Genomic DNA, 22,400 nt, shown 5'->3' with positions numbered 1-22,400 from the left:
TGCAATTAAAGTGCCTTTTTAAATTTTACAACTGTAATTTGATCTCTCAGCGGTGTCAGCTCAGGAATCTGAGCTGTCTTGGCAGAGCAGCTGATTTGTAAACACAGGATGTTAACCCTATGTCTGCTTTCATGAAAGCAGGAAGTAGACACAGTGCAGATTTATTGCAGGATTTGTAGCAGCTGTAATGAAGAATTTTTTTCCTTTAAAGGTTATTATGCTGATGCTTATGTTTTAGAGCAGAGAGGAAGTTCTGAGTTCAGGTCCCCTTTAAAGTGCCAGTTTATTTTTTTCCTGATTTCTTTTAATGTAAGAGGTGTCAAACTTAACTCTTTCTTTAATGTTATTGTGATTAAATTTGGGTGCCTCAAAGAACTGTAAAGGTGCCCATACACGGTACAATAAAAACATTCAATTTTCCTGTTTATTTGACCAAAATGAAAGTTTAAAAGAAATTTTTTTTTGATCAACAAAAAAGAATTGATTATTATTATCCCTTTTTTCAATAGAAATCCGATCGGACATGTTGAAAAAGAACGTTATATTCGGTCTAATGGAATAATTGAACAAAATTATCTAATTTAAAAAAATGAAAACAATTGTATCATGTATGGGCACCATTAGGCTTTGTTCGCAGCAAAAATCGCAATTGCGTTTTGCGATTTTGTGAGTGATTTTTTTCCCCCTCCCGGCACTTACCTTCGCGCTATGATTTTTTATAAAAGGCCTTTCAAAGCGCTTTTGCAGAGCGATTTGTTTTTTTACTTCCTGACACAAGTCAGGAAGTAAACTATTTGACCCGGAAAAGAATAAATACTATGTATTTATTCTTTAAAGAGCGAACTCAATCGCAGCACAAACCTTCCATTGTAGCAAAATCGCCCTAAAAATGGTACAGGCAGCGCTTTGCAGAGCGGAAAGGTAATGAAACGCTCAGATATGAACGATCCCACAAGGATTCATTGCACTAGCAATTTTAGGGCGTTTTTTAAAACCACTGGTGCTCAAAAAAAACCACAAAACGCCCTAGGTGTGAACGAGTCCTCAACTCACCCGTGTATTGTGCTAAGTATAAGCAGATATGTATTTCAGTCTCAGAGGAGTTTCTTTCTTATCTGCCACGATGACCAATAAGCAGCTAGGATTTGTTAACCTCTACCATAGTAATGTACTCATCTGCTCTGTGTGTAATTATGTGGAAAAAAAGATATGTACAGAAAACATGTATGAGTTTCTCATAGGAATGTTTGAACTTTTTATGTTTTTTCAGTCTCCATCTGACAGCTTAGATTTTAATCTAAAATCACTGTACAACCATCATGACAGCCTTCTGAAAAACCGGAATGAAACAGTGTTCCAGCTGGAGACATTCACCGACGATCATGGGTAAGTCCAATACGCAAAATGTCTTCCATGTTCTTTACTAAGGCCCCATACACACGCTAAAAGAAACTTGGCTGAGGCAGCCGATAAGGACCACCTCTGTTGGGAGTCCAGTGTGTGTACAGTAACCCCCAACCACCCACTTGTCGGATCGCTTCCACTGAACAGTTTCCAACAGATTTGTTCTTCCCACTGACCCAGCTCCTGCATGACTACACTTCCTCCACCCCTTGCAATAGGACGTGTTGCTAGCCTGCAGGCTTCCAACACATATCTACAGTGTTGGGCCTGCAGTGTCTCTCAAGGGATCGTGTTTCAATCTCTGCCAGGTGACATGACTCATGCATGTGACTGAGTTACAGATCTTTTTCTTTATACGCCACATATAAGGTTGTTGTTATAAGCCACATACAAGGTAGTAATTCTCAACCTATATGCAGCGACCTGTTTATGTATATCTCACAACACGCCTCGCCACATCCATACCTTCCAACTTTTTGAGAAAAAAGAGGGACGCTTTAAGACACAACCCTGCCGCAAAATCCTGCCGCACCTAATCATGCCAGTCACTGATACCAGAAAGAATTCAGAAGGAAAAGACCGTTTTGTAATGTAGACCACACTGGTCCTCTCTATCATCATTAGTTCTTCATTTTAACATTTGAGAATAAGAAATACTGTATATCAATTGAAATGACAGAAATAATGTTTGAGTATATTAAACACATTTTTCAGTAGAAAAATACATACATTTATAAAGATCTTTACATGAATCCTGAAAGAGGGACAACTAAGGAAGAAAGAAGGACAGTGGGATTAGTTCTCAAAGAGGGGGGAGTGTCCCTGTGAGAAAGGGACAGTTGGGAGCTATGCACATCACCAGTCACTTCCCCTCCATGCATACCAAGAAGAATACATGGGGAATACGGAGGCTGTCATCTTTATTCCCTTATAAACAATACCTGTTGCCTGACTGTTATGCTGAGCTTGTGGCCTTAGTTGTATTTTACTCATACAACTGCAACAAGCATGCAGCCAGACCAGAATCAAAGGGTCATATAATATTCATTAAAGTGGACATGAACTCTTGCATTGGACAGAAGGAAAACTAAACTAAAAATAAATGCACCCTTTATGTACTGTATGATCTCTTAGCTGTGTCAGCTGACTGCCTTGGCAGAAAGCTCAATTGTAAACACAGGATGTTAACAATATGTCTGCTTCCATGAAAGCAGGAGGTAGACAAACTTCAGGTGTATTGCAGGATTTGTATCAGTTGTAACAAATCTTAATCTTTAAAATCTATTATGCTGTTGCTTATCGTTTAGAGCTGAGATGAAGTTCTGAGTTCAGGTCCGCTTTAAATATCACGAGGGAGTGCTCAGCAACTTTACTGTTACATACGACAACTACATAGCGTGAGCATTGCTATAGTAAATTCTTTACACACATGTAGCGGCCACATGTCCTTCCAAAAAACGAATAAGAATCTTCTGTTTCAAAATTAGCAAATTGAAAGATGGCCATTCCCCTCCACTAAGCAGCTTAGACACTTCACTCAAGAAAGCCTTCTCATTGTGGACATACAATTGTAGTAGATTTTTTATTCATTCAAAATACTAAATAGTAATAATGCATCTTCCACAGTGCTTTACAGGGTGTCTAGTCACGTCATTAACAGTCCCCTCAGCAAAGCTCACAATCTAATCCCTACCATAGTTTTATGTTCATCACCATCTAAGGTCAATCTTTGAGGGGAAGCCAATGAACTTATCAGCATGTTTTTGGGATGTGGGAGGAAACTGGTCTGCCCAGAGGAAGTCCATGTAAACACGGAAAGAACATAGCAAGTGAAGTATGGTCTAATGCTAGTCATGAAGCAGATATGCCAACCTTAAAGGGGAACTGAAGTAAGAGGTATACGGAGGCTGCCATATTTATTTCCTTTTGATCAATACCAGTTGCCTGGCAGCCCTGCTGGTCTATTTCTCTGCAGTAGTATCTGAATAACACCAGAAAACAAGCATGCAGCTAGTCTTGTCAGATCTGACTTTAAAGTCTGAAACACCTGATCTGCTGCATGCTTGTTCAGGGGCTATTGCTAATAGTATTAGAGGCAGAGGATCAGCAGGGCTGGCAGGCAACTATTATTGCTTAAAAGGAAATAAACATGGCAGCCTCCATATACCTATCTCTTCAGTTGTCCTTTAAAGTAACAAACATTGATTTAGGTAATACTGTACCTTTAATGATTAACTGTGCATGTTTTATTGCAAGCTTTCAAAAACATTAAGTTTCTTCTTCAGGCATGATGCATAACTGGATTAGAACCCCACAATGATCGTGTCCTAGCCCAGATTCAAACCAGGGACCCAGAGTACCTGCCAATATATAAACCAATTGGTTTAAAAGCTCCTAGGTATTTATTAAAAAAGAGGTTTAATCTTGAATGAAAAGTTTAAGTCCAGACTATTTCTGCTTTGTCCAAACCAGCATTCAAGATCTCAAGCTAAGGGCTAGTGCACACCAAAATCACTACTGCAATCGCTAGCGCTTAGCAATAGTGATTTTGTGAAGCGATTTTCAGAGCAATTTTTTAATGAATGAGTGTTTTTGATCATTTATTCAAGCTGAATCGCTCCAAAAAATGCCACATGCAGCACATTTGCGGATTTAGAAAAATCACAACGCTGCTGTGGCAACACCCTCATAGGGTTTCAGTAGTCAAGTGCTTTTCAAAGCACTGGCGATCTGAAAAGCGCTCTTGGTGTGCACCAGCCCTTAGACAGGTTACCTTTAAAGTTAGATGTCGGGGGCGTGGCCTGGCTATGGCGCTGTGAGGACGTGCGGCTCTTAGCTCCTCAGATCTCCACGGATCCTGCCTTGTATCCTGTCTCCTGTGTCTGCGTTTATTACCTCCTGCTACGAGGCTGTGTCCCCCCCCCCCCCCCCCCCCGCACCCAGGCTGCTTTCAAAGATGCAGAAACCTGCCGTTCAGTCGCCGCGGCCCATCATAGAGCGGCTGGCGAAATTCGCCCACGGAGCTGTACAAGATGGCGGCGATCCGCTGCCCAGACCCTCTGGGAGCTCCGCCAACAATATGGATGACACTCTGCCGTTGGACTCAGAAGGCTGTCCGGCATCATACCCTGGCTCACCTTCGGCAACAAACAGTGAGTACTCCGCTGCTGCAAGGCCAGATGAACTCGTGGCCTCCGCAGATATGGCTAACATGTGCTCTGACGCAGCTGGGGAGCCCTCTAGGCTACAGTTATTAGAGGCCATATCGGAGCTTAAAACTTTTATTACTGGCAAATTTGATACTGTGCAAACAGAACTGTCGTTTGTTAAAGCTGATATGCTCAAAATGAGAGATCGAGCTAAAGAGGCAGAGAGGAGGATTGGGGAACTGGAAGATGAAGTCGGGCCTATGCACACAGACATAACCTACCAAGGCAAGCTGGCTGCTGCACATACTGCTAAACTCACTGATCTGGAAAATAGATCTAGGAGAAGCAACTTAAGATTCATCGGTTTCCCTGAGAAATCTGAAGGAACTTCTCCTGAAGAATTTTTGGAAAATTGGGTCATCTCTGTTTTACCGGACTTTAAACCTTCTAGAATGTTCTCCATTGAACGGGCTCATAGAATACCTGGTGGCCTGCCTAAGCGGGGAGCGCAACCACGCCCACTTATAGCTAAATTTCTCAACTATAGAGATAAATCTGATATCCTGAAAGCTACCAGGCAACTGCGTGAACCCCTGAAATATAATGATGCCCAGATTTTCATATATATCAGGACTTTTCAGTGGAAATCCAAAAGCAACGGCTTGCTTTCTTTGATGTTAAAAAGCTCCTGTGTGACAAGCAAATTCCGTACAGTATGGTGTTTCCTGCTAAACTGAGAATCGTATCTGAGGATAAAGTCCTGTTTTTTGCTTCTCCAGGAGAAGCTATAAACTGGCTCGAAGGTAAAGGGACTGACAGACAACGTCGGAGACAACCAAATCGTTAACTGACTTTCTTTGGAGTTTTTTTGCATCTCCTATTCTCCTTTTTGGAAAGTGCACTTGCTCTTCCTTAAAGAGGCACTCTGATGGTGCTACAGCAGAGCATTTTTGTTTTGTTCTTGATCTCTGCAGTAATATTTGTCTATTACGAGCTCCAGTTATATCTGCTTTAATATATTTTTCTTGGGGCTATATGACTTTATTAGATATGCAAGTATATGATTAACATTACCTCCAGGGTCGGACTGGGACACTGGGGGCCCACCAAAGAAATTTCAACCTGGGGCCCACACATCCCATGATTGCGGTGAAAAAAAGGCGTGACCATGCACCGGAGGGTGGGCGTGGTCATGATGTATTATGGACAGGGCCAAATGTACATGATCTTAGCAGCATTGTAATTCAGAGACACTGCTGCCCAGCAAAACTTTGCATAGAGTCCCCTCCTTCAATATAAAGTAATGTCCTACTTTGCAGAGGTTGCGACCGCAGAGGTTGCGACCGCATCGGGGCCCATGGGCCAAAGGGGCCCCGAAGGGCCCTCCCTCAACAACAGTATTACCTCTCTATTGGTCCTTTGCTCATAATAATCACTTGTATAGATACTTTGAACAGTGGTAATCATTAACAAGCTATTTCCCATTCACTTCTTGCACCTCTGACACTGTAGTTGCCATTGGCAGGTTTTGGTGCGTCGTATCAATTGTTATGTATAGAGTGCTCGGGGGGCCCCATTGTAAAATTAGCATCGAGGCCTACAGCTCCTTAGCTACGCCACTGCTCTCAGCATGAGTGATTACAGCACTGAGAAGAAAATTTTTGTGCTGCAGGCAGCAATTGGAGCTCTGTCAGACAAGGAGGGGAAGGAGGGGCACCAGAGACCTGGAGGGGGGAGGCCCACCGAGGGAAAAATCTGTACAACTGTGGCCCAGTCCGACCCTGATTACCTCCACTTTTTTCAGGCGGGGACTCGTTGTTTTTAATATACCTTCTGCTCATGTTTCTATATGGGAATCATTTAGCATAATTATTCCTAGGTGTTCAGCTCTAAATGTCCTTCTCTTTATATACACTGTGGTTCTATATGCTCCTGGTTAGCGGGTTAGAGAGCATAGCCTAAGATAAGCGCAACAACCTTTATAAGTGCCGGCATGGGAAAATTATTTGGTGTTTCATGAAGTGGAGTTCTAGAGTTTATACTCTAGCCTCACGCTCTAATAATGCCGCACAGGTTGGGTACTAAAGCGGGTTGTAGTTGGGGATAGAGTTGGGCCGAACGGTTCGCCGGCGAACGTGGTTCGCGCGAACTTAGGTGGTTCGCGTGCGGGTACCGCACGCGAACGTTTTGCGGAAGAAGTTCGGTTCGCCCCATAATGCACCTGAGGGTCAACTTTGACCCTCTACATCACAGTCAGCAGGCCCAGTGTAGCCAATTAGGCTACACTAGCCCCTGGAGCCCCACCCCCCTTATATAAGGCAGGCAGCGGCGGCCATTACGGCCACTCGTGTGCCTGCATTAGTGAGAGTAGGGCGAGCTGCTGCAGTCTCTCATATAGGGAAAGATTAGTTAGGCTTAACTTCTTCCTGGCTGCATACCTGTTCTGTTCAGTGAGCCCTCATCCCACTGCATACCTGTACTGTGATCCTGCCACTGCATACCTGTTCAGTGATCCTGCCACTGCATACCTGTTCTGTGAACCCACCCACCACCACTGCATACCTGTTCAGTGATCCTGCCACTGCATACCTGTTCTGTGAACCCACCCACCACTGCATACCTGTTCAGTGATCCTGCTGCCACTGCATACCTGTTCTGTGAACCCACCCACCACTGCATACCTGTTCAGTGATCCTGCCACTGCATACCTGTTCTGTGAACCCACCACTGCATACCTGTTCTGTGAACCCACCCACCACTGCATACCTGTTCAGTGATCCTGCTGCCACTGCATACCTGTTCTGTGAACCCACCACTGCATACCTGTTCTGTGAACCCACCACTGCATACCTGTTCAGTGAACCCGCCACTGCATACCTGTTCTGTTCAGTGGACCCGCCACTGTATACCTGTTTAGTGAACCCGCCACTGCATACCTGTTCTGTTCAGTGGAGTTTGGTGTGTCAGTGTGAAGCAGTACCTTAATTACACTACCTGATTGATGTATACACATGCAAGATGTTTTAAAGCACTTTAGGCCTGTCATTTAGCATTCAATGTGATTTCTGCCCTTAAAACGCTGCTTTTCGTCAAATCCAGATTTTTCCCGGGGACTTTTGGCGTGTATCCCACTCCGCCATGCCCCCCTCCAGGTGTTAGACCCCTTGAAACATCTTTTCCATCACTTTTGTGGCCAGCATAATTATTTTTTTTTTTTCAAAGTTCGCATCCCCATTGAAGTCTATTGCGGTTCGCGAACTTTAACGCGAACCGAACCTTCCGCGGAAGTTCGCGAACCCGGTTCGCGAACCTAAAATCGGAGGTTCGGCCCAACCCTAGTTGGGGACAACTTGCGGGGTGGGTTAGGGATGTTGGGGGTTCGGATGGGGGTGGGGCAAGGGCTTTCTTGACTGTGCTCGTGATGGGGATCTCTTCTTATTTCTGGATGGGTTTAATATAAGGTGTGGATCTTTTTTGAAATTTGATAATGGCTGACCTTCAACTGATTTCATGGAATGTTAGGGGAATTAATAATCCCATTAAAAGGCGCCTGGTATTTGATCATCTTAAAAAGTTTAACCCCCATATCCTATGCCTGCAGGAAACTCACTTGGTGGGATCTAGACTAGCAGCGTTAAAGAAACCTTGGATAGCAAACGTATATGCCTCTCAATATTCCACATATTCCCGAGGTACGGTCATTACGATTACAAAAAATGCTCCAGTTAAAATTTGATCAGTTCATACTGATCACTTGGGGCGTTTTGTGGTTGTGCAGTTACTTTTTGAGGGCCGCCCCCTAATAGTGGCTTCAGTCTACATACCTCCCCCATTTCATGCAGCTGTATTAGAGAAATTGTTCTCAGTAATATATGGTTTACCATCTAGTCCTATTTTAATCTGTGGGGACTTTAACGCTGTCCTAGATCACACTCTGGATAAGTCTAGCCCAGGGGAACATAGGGGACAATCTGCTTTTAGGGACTGGGTTGCAAAGCATAATATGTTTGATTTATGGAGATGGCGTAATCCCACTAAGGTTGTGTATTCCTGCTTCTCTGATTCTGCTGGATCTATGTCTTGATTGGATCTAATCTTAGGCTCTTATGACTCTTTGAACAGGGTTAAGAAGCTGGAATATAGAACTCATGGTATTTCTGACCATACCCCTGTAGCTTGCTCTGTTAGCTCTTCCTCTCAAGCAAATGCAAGCTCCTGGAAAATGGGTGATATTTGGCTACAGGATGAAACCATAGTTAGTCACTGTGTGACCATGATGACTGAATACTGGCATTTGAACAAAGGCACTGCCTTTCAAGCCATTATGTGGGATGCATCTAAGGCTGCCCTAAGGGGCCATTTCTCTTACATAAAAAGGGGTTACTTTAAAGAATGATGAAGCATACATTGGCAGGACTGAGTCTGCTATGAATTCTGCTAAATCCGAATACGAACATTCCCCCTCCTCAGATAAATACTTACTCTGGGCTAAAGCACGAAGGGACCATGAAATAACTCTACTTAAGAGGGCTAAACGCCGTGAATTTATTACGCATCAAAGAATGTTTGAATGCGGAAACAAATCAAGCAAACTCCTGGCCTCTATGCTTCGTGCCCAGTTCTCCTCTATAGCAATTCCTAGAATCATTTCAACTCAAGGGATTGAATGCTGTACTTCTGAGAGTATTTTGGAAGAGTTCAGGTCATTTTATAGCAATCTTTATAAGCAAGCCCCTTTGTGTGATTTACCTTCTCTACGTGTTTTTTTACTTGACTGTCAATTACCAGGGTTGAATGATGAGGATAGACAGCTTCTAGATGCCCCTCTGACGTTAGGCGAGGTTACTGCAGCGATAAAAGATCTAAAACCCCTTAAAGAATGGTACATTAAGAGTCTCTCTTACACGGCTCCTGGTTTGCTCCAGACATTCAGCAGTGCCCTGGCTGCAGGTAATTTCTATTCTATGCGGGAAGCCCATATCACATTATTACTTAAACCTGGGAAAAACCCTGACTCCTGTGACTCTTACCACCCTATTTCTCTGTTAAATACAGACATTACAATTTTGCCCAAAATTTTATCTAGCAGGTTGAAGCTCGTTATTGAAAAACTCATCTTTCAGGATCAGACTGGTTTCATCCCTTCCCGTTCTACCAAATTGAATCTTAGGCGTCTTTTTACCAATCTTCAGCACTCGCATGCCAACTCTGGCTCCTGAGTCCTTCTGGCTTTAGACACCAATATAGCATTTGATACGGTATCTTGGCAATACTTCCATGGAGTGTTATCAGCATTTAGGTTTGGTGACACGTTTAAAAAATGGGTTAAATTACTATATACCAATCCCTGTGCTCATCTTCGAGTCAATGGTCATTTATCATCTATATTTGATATTGGGAGGGGCACCAGACAGGGGTGTCCTTTGTCACCCCTGTTATTTGCATTGGCCATGGAGCCCCTAGCTGCATTTATCAGAAAAGATCCAGGTGTAGTGGGCTGGGTTATTAATAATGTTCGTGAAAAAATTTCCCTCTACGCGGACGATGTCCTTCTATATCTAGATGGGCCTGGAACCTCATTGCATAGAGTTTATGAGAAGTTTGGAAATATTTAGGGCCTTAAAGTAAACTGGTCAAAATCCATGTTATGTCCTGTAGACGGGTTACCCCCTAACTCTCTACCTTCTGATCTCCCTCTACAAGTTAGCTCTTCCTTTAAATATCTGGGTATATGGATCACCCCTTGTAACAAAGACTATATTAGGCATAATTTACTACCTGTCATACAGAATATAGAGGATAAACTAAAAAAATGGTCATCTTTACCCCTAGACCTCATGGATCGAGTTAATACTATAAAAATGATAATTGCCCCAAACTATTATATGTCCTACTTATGTCTCCGGTTTGGGTTCCTACCCAGATGTTTAATAAAATTAACTCCTTAGTTAAAAACTTTATTTGGGCAAACCGTGCTCCCAGACTGTCATTGGACACGCTTCGATTACCAATATGCAAGGGTGGGCTTGCTCTCCCCTACTTTCAATTATACTACTTAGCGGCTCAATTAACGTACATATACAGGTGGTTACATTATATCAGAGACGATGCCTCCCTTGATGCAGAAGCTGACATCGCTTACTCCTTCGAAACCCTATGTAGTTTCATATACCAAGGGGAGGGGTTCTCTTCTGCGGAGTCGGATATTCTTAAATACTCCTTTAGAGTTTACTATAAATGTCAAAAATTGGTTGGGGAGGGAAGAACACCATATTCTCCTAGTGCTCCTATTTGGTGTAATTCAAACTTACCTGAGTTTCAGTCCTTGGAGAATGTGGGATACTGGGTTAGAAGAGGGGTTAAATATCTTAACCATTTATTTCTACATGACAAATTTAAATCCTGGCCCCAATTTGTTAACGAATTCCGTGTTCCAACTACAGCTCGCCTGCATTACTTTCAGTTCCGCCATGCTACTCGTTCTCAATTTGGTAGTCTTGAGGTTGCTCTGCGCCCGGGCATTGTTAAATCCTGGTTGCTTAATAAGGACCCTGACAAACTAATCTCTAGATTTTACTCTAATTTGTTGGTATCAACCTTCAGCTGTAAATTGGCCAAAGTCAGATCCAACTGGGAGAACTGGGGGGTGGAAATTTCCTCTGCAGATTGGGCTGATTTTGAGAACTACATGAAGACTGTAATTAGCTCTAGAGATAAACTTATACAAATTCGTTGACTCCATCAATCCTATTACACTCCCCAAAGGATTTCTAAATTTTCAGCAGATACTTCTGATGCATGCTGGAGATGTGGGCACTGCCCAGGCGACTTTAAACATATGACATGGGACTGTACGGTGATTCAGTCCTTTTGGAATAAGGTGATAACTTTCAGAAATGATGAGCTCAGTATTCATGTGGTCTCCTCTTATAAAAACTGTATACTAGGTGTGTTGGATGATGTTCCTTTAAGTAATAGGAAAAAAATTAATCCGCCTACTGTTCTTCTATGCCAAGAAAACGATATCTATTGACTGGAAAACTTCTACTGAAACTTCATTGTCAAAATGGAAACAATTAATAAATTTGTCGCTTCCATTCTATCAACTTACTTGGTTGATAAGAGGGTCTAATACTAAATTCTCTAGGGTTTGGGGGGGTATAGCTCAATAGTGTTGGCTCAGTCAGTGATAATATGGATATTACACCTCATGTCCTTGATTCCTTATAAACATACCTTGCTTTCTTATTGCTTTGTATGCTGCATTCTGATGGATGAATATTCATATTTGCTTATTTCTTACCTTTGTATTGATAATAACCCTATGGAAATAATATTTTGATATGTATGTTAACATCGCTTTGCACTGTCAAGTAATTGTTGGGTTTGTTATAAAAAAATAAATAAAAAGACTTTAAAAAAAAAAAAGTTAGGTGTCATTTTAAACTCATCGAGAAGTTCTGCTACCTGTGTTTGGCTAGATTTTTAACCACATACAGTATACACATGCTCAGAAGTACATTGCTTCCATAAGTTGCATTTCAGATTGTTCACACAGATATCAACTAACTTGGTAAACAGCATTATCAGGTTTTTCAAGGATGCTGTGCAAAAAGTGATGCCAACACAAAGACGGATTTATCACTCTGCTCACACATAATGCTGTGTACACATGATGCAATTTCCTGTCCAACTGACGGGTAATCTGATAGGAAGTTGCCTAGCGTGTACATGTCCAAACTGGTCCCGATCGATAACTGGATTGAGTTTTTTCCTGTGACAATTTTGGAAAATTGGTCCTGTTCTCGAGCGGGAGCAGATAGGGCATGCTGAAATAATCGTCTGATTCTCGTTGATCAGAAGGGAAATTGCACTGTGTGTACCCAGCATAAGGCTTTTCAAAGCATGAACATTGTGTGATGTATTCACATCAGTGTGCCTCATTCATAAATCTCTCTCCCTACTGTGCATGTATGTCGAATAAAATGTACATAAATAATGTAATGGACTACAGACATCAGCGTCACAGAGACCCTCATTTGCTATGTTTCTACATGGTGGAGAACACCAGAAAACTTTAAGGGAATTTCCACTTTTGCATAAAAAACCTCATTCTGCCAGTTTAGCTTTATATAATGGCTAGAGATGGCCCGAGCCTCTGATTTTCGGTTCGTGAACCGCGTTCGCGAACATCCGCGGAAGTTCGCGAACATACACTTCAATTGGGAGGCGAACTTTGAAAACTAGAAACATTTATGCTGGCCACAAAAGTGATGGAAAAGATGTTTCAAGGGGTCCAGCACCTGGAGCTGGGCATGGCGGAGTGAGAGACACGCCAAAAGTCCCCGGGAAAAATCAGGATTTGACGCACAGCAGCGTTTTAAGGGCAGAAATCACATTGCATGCTAAATTGGAGGCCTAAAGTGCTTTAAAACATCTTGCAGGTGTACACATCAATCAGGGAGTGCAATTAGTGTACTGCTTCACACTGACAGACCAAACTCACTGTTTAACTCACCGCAAACAGCTGTTTGCGTAGTAACGGCCCTGCTGGACTGTTGCTCACCATGGCCAGAGTGCAGGCCATGGCGGTTTTCAAGCCTATATGGTCGGGCTGAGGTAGCTGAATGACAGAACAACAGTGACTGAGTGTCCAGCTGATCGAATTTGGTCTGTCCCCAATGAAGCAACGATCTTATTATCTATTTTCTTGGGTCAGGTGTGCCCCCCAACCCCAACACACTCATATAGCCGTCAGTCATTGCTTCAATGAGATACGCAAGCCCCTTCACCGCGGCAAGGTAATGATCACGAAGGGGATTTGACACATGTACATGCCTTTTGTTTTGTTGTTGCAGCTGCAGTGCAGGCAGAAAAATTAGACAGGCATGTACACGCACCAGAAAAATTAGTATAGCGGCCTTAAAAATTCAGGAATCCGCCTGAAGTCCTGGTGGACCCTGTTGGTGGTGGCAGTCAAGCGGCCTGCAGGCAGAGATGCTGTGTGGGGACTGACTTAGTCTTGGGGCAGGCAGCCAGTCACACGTCGTGCAGGCAGAGATGCTGTGTGCGGGGACTGACTTAGTCTTCTTCGGGCGGGCAGTAACCCTCCGTGATCCATGCCTCATTTATTTTGATAAAGGTGAGGTACTGAACACTTTTGTGACCTAGGCAACTTCTCTTCTCAGTGACAATGCCTTCAGCTGCACTGAAGGTCCTTTCTGACAGGACGCTTGAGGCAGGGCAAGACAGAAGTTGGATGGCAAATTGGGACAGCTCTGGCCACAGGTCAAGCCTGCGCACCCAGTGGTCCAGGGGTTCATCGCTGCTCACAGTGTCTACATCCACACTTAAGGCCAGGTAGACGTCTACCTGCCGGTCTAGGCGTTTGTGTGGAGGGTGGATCCGGAAGCGCTAAGGCGAGGCGTTGGACTAAAGAATGTCCGCATGTCCGACATCACCATGAGATCACTAGAGCGTCCTGTCCTTGCCTGCGTGGACATGGGAGGAGGAGGATCACTGGCAGTGGCACCTTTATTCCGTTGAGCTGTGACATCACCCTTAAACGCACTGTAAAGCATAGTTGCCAGCTTGTTCTGCATGTGCAGCATCCTTTCTGCCTTCAGGTGAGTTGGTAACATGTCCGCCACTTTGTGCCTATACCGAGGGTCTAGTAGCGTGGCCACCCAGTACAGCTCATTCCCCTTGAGTTTTTTTATACGGGGGTCCCTCAACAGGCTGGACGGCATGAAAGATGCCATCTGCACAAACTTGGATCCAGACGTACTTTCCAACTCCTCTTGCTCTACCTCAGTGATGTCAGGTAAGTTCTCCTCCTCCCCCCAGCCACGAACAATACCACGGGAGAGTTGAGCAGCACAAGCCCCCTTCGATGCCTGCTGCGGTTGTTCTTCTGCTGCCTCCTCCTCCTCAAACAAAAAAACACCTTCCTCATCATCTGACTCCTCTTCCCCACACGACTCTTCCTCCTCCTCCCCCCTCTGTGCTGCCGCAGGTGTTGAGGAAACATCTGGTTCTGATGAGAATTGATCCCACAACGCTTCCTCCTGTAACTCCAAGGTAAGAAAAGACAAAATGATGAAGAACCGATGCTGCTATTCAGGATTTATTTGTATCACGTAGGCATAACAGGCACACCAGAGGTGAAGGGTGAAGGTACCGGCCTAACAGCCGTTTTGCAGCTACTGCCGCTTTCTCAAAGGCAGGACAGAATAATCAATATATATATATTCCACATGACTACTCACCACACCCCCTCGGCTATGCATCATAGATTGGTATGGCGGCGCCAGTTACGGCGTCCACTTACACTTCCGGGTAATCGCTCGCCCGCTTCCGGGGTCACGTGACGTCTGTAACCAATTGGCGCTCAAGAACGACGAGCCTATCAAAACCTTGGGATAGGCGGCCAATCCGGCGCTACGCTGGCTAACAGTCACGGCGAGCGTTCAATGTTGCTATAGCAACACCAATCATCATGCATATCGCCCGATGGGGGGTGTGTTCCTCCTGTAACTGTTCCTGTTCATGCTCATCCACAGCTTGATCCACCACTCTACACACGGCACGCTCCAGGAAGAAGGCATACGGGATCAAGTCGCTGATGGCGCCTTCACTGTGACTCACCATGTTTGTCACCTCCGGATGAGCCTGCAGGAATTTCGCATGAGTGTCCAGTACTTCGGCCAGAACATCCCCATCTCCCCAGACAGTGTCCTTTGACTGTAGTTGTAGAGATACTGTTTGACGGCTTTCTCCTGTTGTAGCAGGCGGTCGAACATCAGAAGGGTCGAATTCCAGTGAGTTGGGCTATCGTAAATCAAGCGATTCACCGGCAAGTTGTTTCTCCACTGAATATCGGCCAAGCGTGCCATGGCCGTGTAAGACCACCTGAAATGCTCACACAACTACCTGGCCTGCTTTAAGACGTCTTGTAAGCCTGGGTACTTAGACACAAATCTCTGGATTACGAGATTGAGCACATGTGCCATGCAGGGTACATGTGTCAACTTTCCCAAATTCAAAGCCGAAATGAGATTACTGCCATTGTCACACACCATGTTGCCGATCTCCAGTTGGTACGGGGTCAGCCACTTATCCACCTATTTGTTAAGAGCAGCCAGGAGAGCTACTCCAGTGTGACTCTCCGCTTTGAGGCAAGACATATCTAAGATGGCGAGACACCGTCGTACCTGGCATGCAGCATAGGCCCTGGGGAGCTGGGGCTGTGTAGCTAGAGAGGAGATCGCAGCACCAGTAGAGTTGTGCTGCCACTCAGCCAAGGAGGAGGATGACAGCGAAGAGGATGTAGCAGGAGGAGGAGGAGGAGAAGGAGAGGAGGTGGCAGCAGGCCTGCCTGCAAGCCGTGGAGATGTCACAAGTTGGTCCGCTGCACAGCCACGTACTCCCTGCTTGCCATCGGTCACCAGGTTGACCCAATGGGCTGTGTAAGTAATATACCTGCCCTGACCGTGCTTGGCAGACCAGGCATCCGTGGTCAGATGGACCCTTGACCCAACGCTGTGTGCCAGAGATGACACCACTTGGCATTCTTACACTTGGCTTTCGGTACAGTTTGGGTATCACCTTTTTTGAGAAATAATTGCGGCCTGGTATCTTCCACTGCGGTGTCCCAATGGCCACAAATTTTCTTAAGGCCTCAGAGTCCACCAGCTGGTATGGTAACAGCTGGCGGGATAACAGTTCCACCAAGCCAGCTGTCAGATGCCGGGCAAGGGGGTGACTGGCAGACATTGGCTTCTTCCGCTCAAAGATTTCCCTCACGGACACCTGGCTACTCCTGTGGGCAGAGGAGCAGGAGCCGCTCAAGGCGAGAGGCCTTGAAGGTGCGAGAGAGAAAGCTTTTGCTCAAGTGGTCTTCCCATTGCAGTTTGTGTCTTTTCAGCATGTGCCTTCGTAAGGCAGTTGTCCCTACATGGGTGATGGCCTTTCCACGGCTCAATTTTTGGTTGCAGAGAGTACAGATGGCATTGCTCTGATCTTTGGCATACACACTAAAAACCGTCCATACCGCTGAGCCACCCTGGGGTGTGGACACTATGGTGGTGTCAGCAGCTGACGTTGAAGGGCATGTTGGTTGGCTGTCCATAGGTGGCGATACATGACGCCGGACACTGCCACCACCTGTTTCTGACAATGAGCTCCCCCCTGCTTCTTTCAGCAACTCGTTTCCTCTTACTCCTCTCTGACTCCCCCTCTGAACTGTCCCCCTGTTCATCTCCTCTATTGGGAACCCACGTGGCATCTGTATCATCATAATCTTCATAATCATCCTCCCCAGCTTTGCTTGTATCAAACACCTCCAAAACGGCACCAACAGCAGGTACTTCATCATCCCCCTCCTCACACGTTATGTCCATAGTGTCGCCTAACTCAGACATATGAGGTGGTGTAACTTGCTTAGCGCCTTCATCTTGTTATAACAATAATGGCTGTGAATCAGTGATTTCCCCACCAAATAACTCCTGCGAAGTGTCAAATGTAGCGGATGTGGTACTTGTAGTAGCTAGTGGCTGCGGAAGATGAGGTGTTCTGTGTTTAATAGTCAACCACGTTCTGACAATCTTGGGAGTTGATGGGACGTGCCTTCTTCTGAGCACTGTACTTTGGGCCAGGGCCACACGAAATCACGTCAGCACGACCTCAAACAGACCTGCCGGATGGCCTGCCTCTGGGTCTGCCTCTGGCTCTGCCTGTTGTTTTTTCTATATCGGGGGGATGAAGTGAAAGGTATGCACTGACTTGACTAATACAATGTGCAGTCACACAGGTGCAGTGAAAGGTATGCAGTGACTGATATTACAATACAATGTGCAGCTGTCACACAGGTGCAGTTAACAGGTATGCACGGACTGGTATACATAGAGCGTGCGGTCACACAGGTGCAGTGAACAGGTATGCAGGGATTGGTATTACAAATGTGCAGCTGTCACACACAGGTCCCATGTACAGGTGCAGTGACTGGTGGTATATTACACTGCTTGCGCTCACGTAAGTGCACTGAACAGGTTACAGGTATGCACTGCAGTGATTGGTATTACAAATGTGCAGCTGCCTGTCACACACACACACAGGTACCATGAACAGGTGCAATGACTCACGCAGGTATAGGTAGGTAGGTGTACTGAACAGTGAACAGGTGCAGTGATTGGGATTACAAATGTGCAGCTGCCTGTCACACACACAGCTACCTGTGTGTGTGACAGGCAGCTGCACATTTGTAATCCCAATCACTGCACCTGTTCACTGTTCAGTACACCTACCTACCTATACCTGCGTGAGTCACTGAATGTGCTGGGTCTGGCAGTGGCACAGTAGGAATTACCAAGGCTGTCTATGCAACACATGTGTCTGTGGGGGACACACACACAAAAAAAATACATCACAAGAACAAGATTAGCTCTCAAAAGAGCTGTTGAGGGGTGCTTTTTTAGCAATAAGAATCTACAAGGGTGTAACTAAGCTTTCCCTATAGCTCTCTCTGCAGCAGCAGCTCTTCCTTCTGTAATTACTGCAGGCACACAAGTGAGTCCAATGCCTGAAGGTGCCTGCCTTTTATAGGGGGGGGGGGGGGCTCCAGGAGGGAGTGTAGCATGATTGGCTACAATGTGCCTGCTGACTGTGATGTAGAGGGTCAAAGTTGACTCTAATGATGCACTATGGGGGCGAATCGAACTTCCGGAAAAGTTTGTGGTTCTCCGCGATCGCAAACCCCGGAAGTTTGCCGGTTCCCGTTTGCCGGCGAACTGTTCGGGCCACACAGGTGCAGTTAACAGGTATGCACGGACTGGTATACATAGAGCGTGCGGTCACACAGGTGCAGTGAACAGGTATGCAGGGATTGGTATTACAAATGTGCAGCTGTCACACACAGGTCCCATGTACAGGTGCAGTGACTGGTGGTATATTACACTGCTTGCGCTCACGTAAGTGCACTGAACAGGTTACAGGTATGCACTGCAGTGATTGGTATTACAAATGTGCAGCTGCCTGTCACACACACACACAGGTACCATGAACAGGTGCAATGACTCACGCAGGTATAGGTAGGTAGGTGTACTGAACAGTGAACAGGTGCAGTGATTGGGATTACAAATGTGCAGCTGCCTGTCACACACACAGCTACCTGTGTGTGTGACAGGCAGCTGCACATTTGTAATCCCAATCACTGCACCTGTTCACTGTTCAGTACACCTACCTACCTATACCTGCGTGAGTCACTGAATGTGCTGGGTCTGGCAGTGGCACAGTAGGAATTACCAAGGCTGTCTATGCAACACATGTGTCTGTGGGGGACACACACACAAAAAAAATACATCACAAGAACAAGATTAGCTCTCAAAAGAGCTGTTGAGGGGTGCTTTTTTAGCAATAAGAATCTACAAGGGTGTAACTAAGCTTTCCCTATAGCTCTCTCTGCAGCAGCAGCTCTTCCTTCTGTAATTACTGCAGGCACACAAGTGAGTCCAATGCCTGAAGGTGCCTGCCTTTTATAGGGGGGGGGGGGGGGGCTCCAGGAGGGAGTGTAGCATGATTGGCTACAATGTGCCTGCTGACTGTGATGTAGAGGGTCAAAGTTGACTCTAATGATGCACTATGGGGGCGAATCGAACTTCCGGAAAAGTTTGTGGTTCTCCGCGATCGCAAACCCCGGAAGTTTGCCGGTTCCCGTTTGCCGGCGAACTGTTCGGGCCATCTCTAATAATGGCTATAAAGCAAGGATATTTGCAATTTATTATTTAGAATGATTAGTGTTTTATGTGCATATAAAACACAGTCACTGATAGGGCTTTTACCCCTCACCACTTTTTGCCATTGCCTAACTCCTGGCTCAATGGGCTACAATAAATTCCCGCAGGATTTTATTAGTGAAAAGATTTTCCATCCCTTTGTCTATTTCCTAAAAATAAAAAAAAAATTTAAAAATCGCCCATTCCTGTATGCAGAGAGTATTAGTGTCCTTCGAATGTTGTACAAGCTTCCCTCTTGCCACTAGGGTGCCAATTTCTTCAAAGAGGCGATCCCCAGGCCCTGCTTTGATAACAGCACTAAATTTACCTGATGTAGGTAATACATAAGATGCTCTCCTATTTGGTTTTACTAAACTCTTCAGGTTCTTCCCACAATTTTCTGACAGTTGGACACTTCCACCACATACAAAGGTTTGTACCATCCTCACACCCACATTGCAGCATTTATAAAAAAAAAACCTGAAATAGTATTTTCGGCCTTATGTTCAGGCTTTAGGTGCCAAAGTAATACCTGCATAGTATGGATGCTCTTATAATAGAGCAAGATGTCAGATGCGGATAGGCCCTCAGCTTTTATCTCTAGAGAAAATATCGTAGCTCATTCTTCTGTTCGTTCCAGCTGACGTAAAGTTCTATAAGAGCCTATGCTACTCCTTAAGCCATGTTTTCATGATAGTAAAGGGCAAACATTGCATAATATATAAAATCCAGTGCTAGTTCACTTTACGGGACTAGCAGGGAAATTCTGCTAACGTGATTGGGTGGACCGTACACTCTCAAACTGCTAGGATTCCAATAGGTTGTAGTTAACTATGCTCACACTATTTAACCAATCACAACGCTTTGTGCTGTAAGAGAGTACTGTGATTGGAGAACTGTTCCCCATGAAGTTTCCTGCTGGGTCCTCTAAAGTGAACTAGCGCCTACAATCCTAAACAGGATCTGTCTTCATTTTGATATCTATCCTACTCAATGCATTGAGACATGGCCGGTCCCACCCACTAAGCTTCTTACTACATTCTGTAATCAGTGTTTGATAAATTACTAGTAGAGTACAGATTAGAATGATTGATGATTAACACTGTTTATTATTAAGTCCAGTCTTCTTTAACCTTCCCGTCTTTTGGTACTAGTGATATAAATGCTTTAGTGTGTTTCGAGAAGGTTGTTTTACATCTGCATTTACTAGTGTACAGAATTGAGGGTGCAAGCTCTGGTGAAAGATATTGGTAGAATTCAATCAGGATGCGGTCAGAGTGTGATTTTCTTTTTTTTCTTGCTTCTTTAAATTCAAGTTCTGAAATTGGGGCATCTAATCATTCTTGATTTTCATCAACTTATTTTTGGTAAAATTTGCTGCTCTAAAAAGCAATAAGGCTGCAAGGGGCATGTAGGAAGCTAGGATCAAGAGGGCCTGACCACACAAGACTGCTTTCTTCTGTTTTTGAATATTTATTGACTTACACTTACTGTGGGTCCCGTGGGATACAGAACGAACATTTCAGAGCGCTGTGCCTTGCCTGCAAACATACCTCTGTAAACCAGGTCAGGTATTCTTTAAAGCGTACCCAAAGTAAAAATGAAACCAAACATTTGGATAGTCCAGAGGTTTCTTCGATCATCCTACAGGCCACAGTACCAGCGCCGGGTACCTCTAAACTTTTTTTTCCTCCGTACACAACGCCCTTTTTTCTACACACTGTCCCCCCCCCCCCCCCCCAGCACTCTATACATAACAATTGATACAACACCAAAACCTGCCAATGGCAACTACAGTGTCAGAGGTGCAAGAAGGGAATGGGGAACAGTGTGTTAATGATTAACACTATTAAAAGTATCTATAGAAGTGGTTATTATGAGCACAGGACCAATAGAAAGCTAATACTGTAGTTGAGGGAGGACCCTTTGGGGCCCCTCTGCCCCAAGAGCCCTGATGCGGTCGCTACCTCTGCACCCCCTATTGCTATGCCCCTGGTGTGGACCTTGCTCCAAGTGCTATTAATATGCCAATTCATACTATATATTTCTATACAAAACATGAGCGTGTATACTTTATGGAGAAGTCTATAAATATATGTCATTATTTTGCAGAAGAATTTTGAAGAACAGAGTGAAAGAATTATCAACTTCTCAGGAGGAAAAGGCTGGTGTTAGACAGTCAGTGAGTCCACAGAAGATCAGTGTCTACAGCATTGATGGAGCAATCAGTAAGTACAGTTACAGTTGTGCTCATAAGTTTACCTTGGCAGCATTTATGATTTCTTCATTATTTTTCATAGAATACGAATGATAACACAAAACCTTTTATTTCACTTATGGTTGGTGGTTGGCTGAAGCCATTTTTTGTCAATTAACTGTTTACTCTTTTTAAACCATAATCACTACGCAAAGTACCCAAATGATCCTGATCAAAATTTGCATTGTTAAAAAGGTAATAAATACGGCAGCCTCTATATCCCCCTCACCACTTCAGGTGTCCTTTAAAATATGGTTGCTGCCATTACTAACTTGTTTTATAAAAATGTCACTGTACAGGATGCTATTGCTTTAGTTAATTACAGCCTAGTAGCAAGCAGGCAACAGTTAAAGCCTTGCACCTGCACAGTAGAGCGTAAACAAGCACAGATGTTTCCGTTGGAGCCTGAGTGGAAAGCAGCTAATGCATCTGCAGGGCCAATTCTTGGGCAGTGCGGGCAGGGCGACCGCCCTGAGAGCAGACCGGCGAGTAGAAGAGGGGCGAAGCCAGTAGGAAATAACCGCTAGGGAGCTGGTGACGCGTGGTGCAGCCAAACAGAAGAAGATTACCAACGCAATCACCTTCCTTGACTCCTCCTAGGTTGCAACAAAGACGCGATGAAAAAGCTCGGCACTGCTAACAGTGGTTTTATTGCTAATGCACTTACATTCAATTCTTTTTCAAAAAAGTGTATCTTGTGCAAACAAGACATATAACAATGGAGATGATACTTATCGTGTACAGAGTGAAGGGGATGTGGAATTGGCAGTGGGTTCCGCCTAGTGCATGGCCTGACGACCGTTTCGCTTCAATAGCTTC

At 44.7% G+C, this 22,400-nt stretch overlaps 1 protein-coding gene across 1 annotated transcript in view; it reads left to right on the top strand.

Annotated features, from left to right (window-relative positions):
- Nucleotides 1-22,400, top strand: part of CFAP276 (cilia and flagella associated protein 276) — a 53,957-nt gene that overhangs the window by 12,506 nt on the left and 19,051 nt on the right. The window contains exons 3-4 of the mRNA XM_068265521.1: nucleotides 1,271-1,386; nucleotides 21,437-21,552. Coding sequence (XP_068121622.1) covers nucleotides 1,271-1,386; nucleotides 21,437-21,552 — 232 coding nt within the window. The remainder of the gene's footprint in view (nucleotides 1-1,270; nucleotides 1,387-21,436; nucleotides 21,553-22,400) is intronic.

The sequence above is a fragment of the Hyperolius riggenbachi genome, chromosome 2 (assembly GCF_040937935.1).
Source record: "Hyperolius riggenbachi isolate aHypRig1 chromosome 2, aHypRig1.pri, whole genome shotgun sequence".
NCBI lineage: Eukaryota > Metazoa > Chordata > Amphibia > Anura > Hyperoliidae > Hyperolius > Hyperolius riggenbachi.
This window is presented reverse-complemented; position numbering and strand designations above follow the sequence as displayed.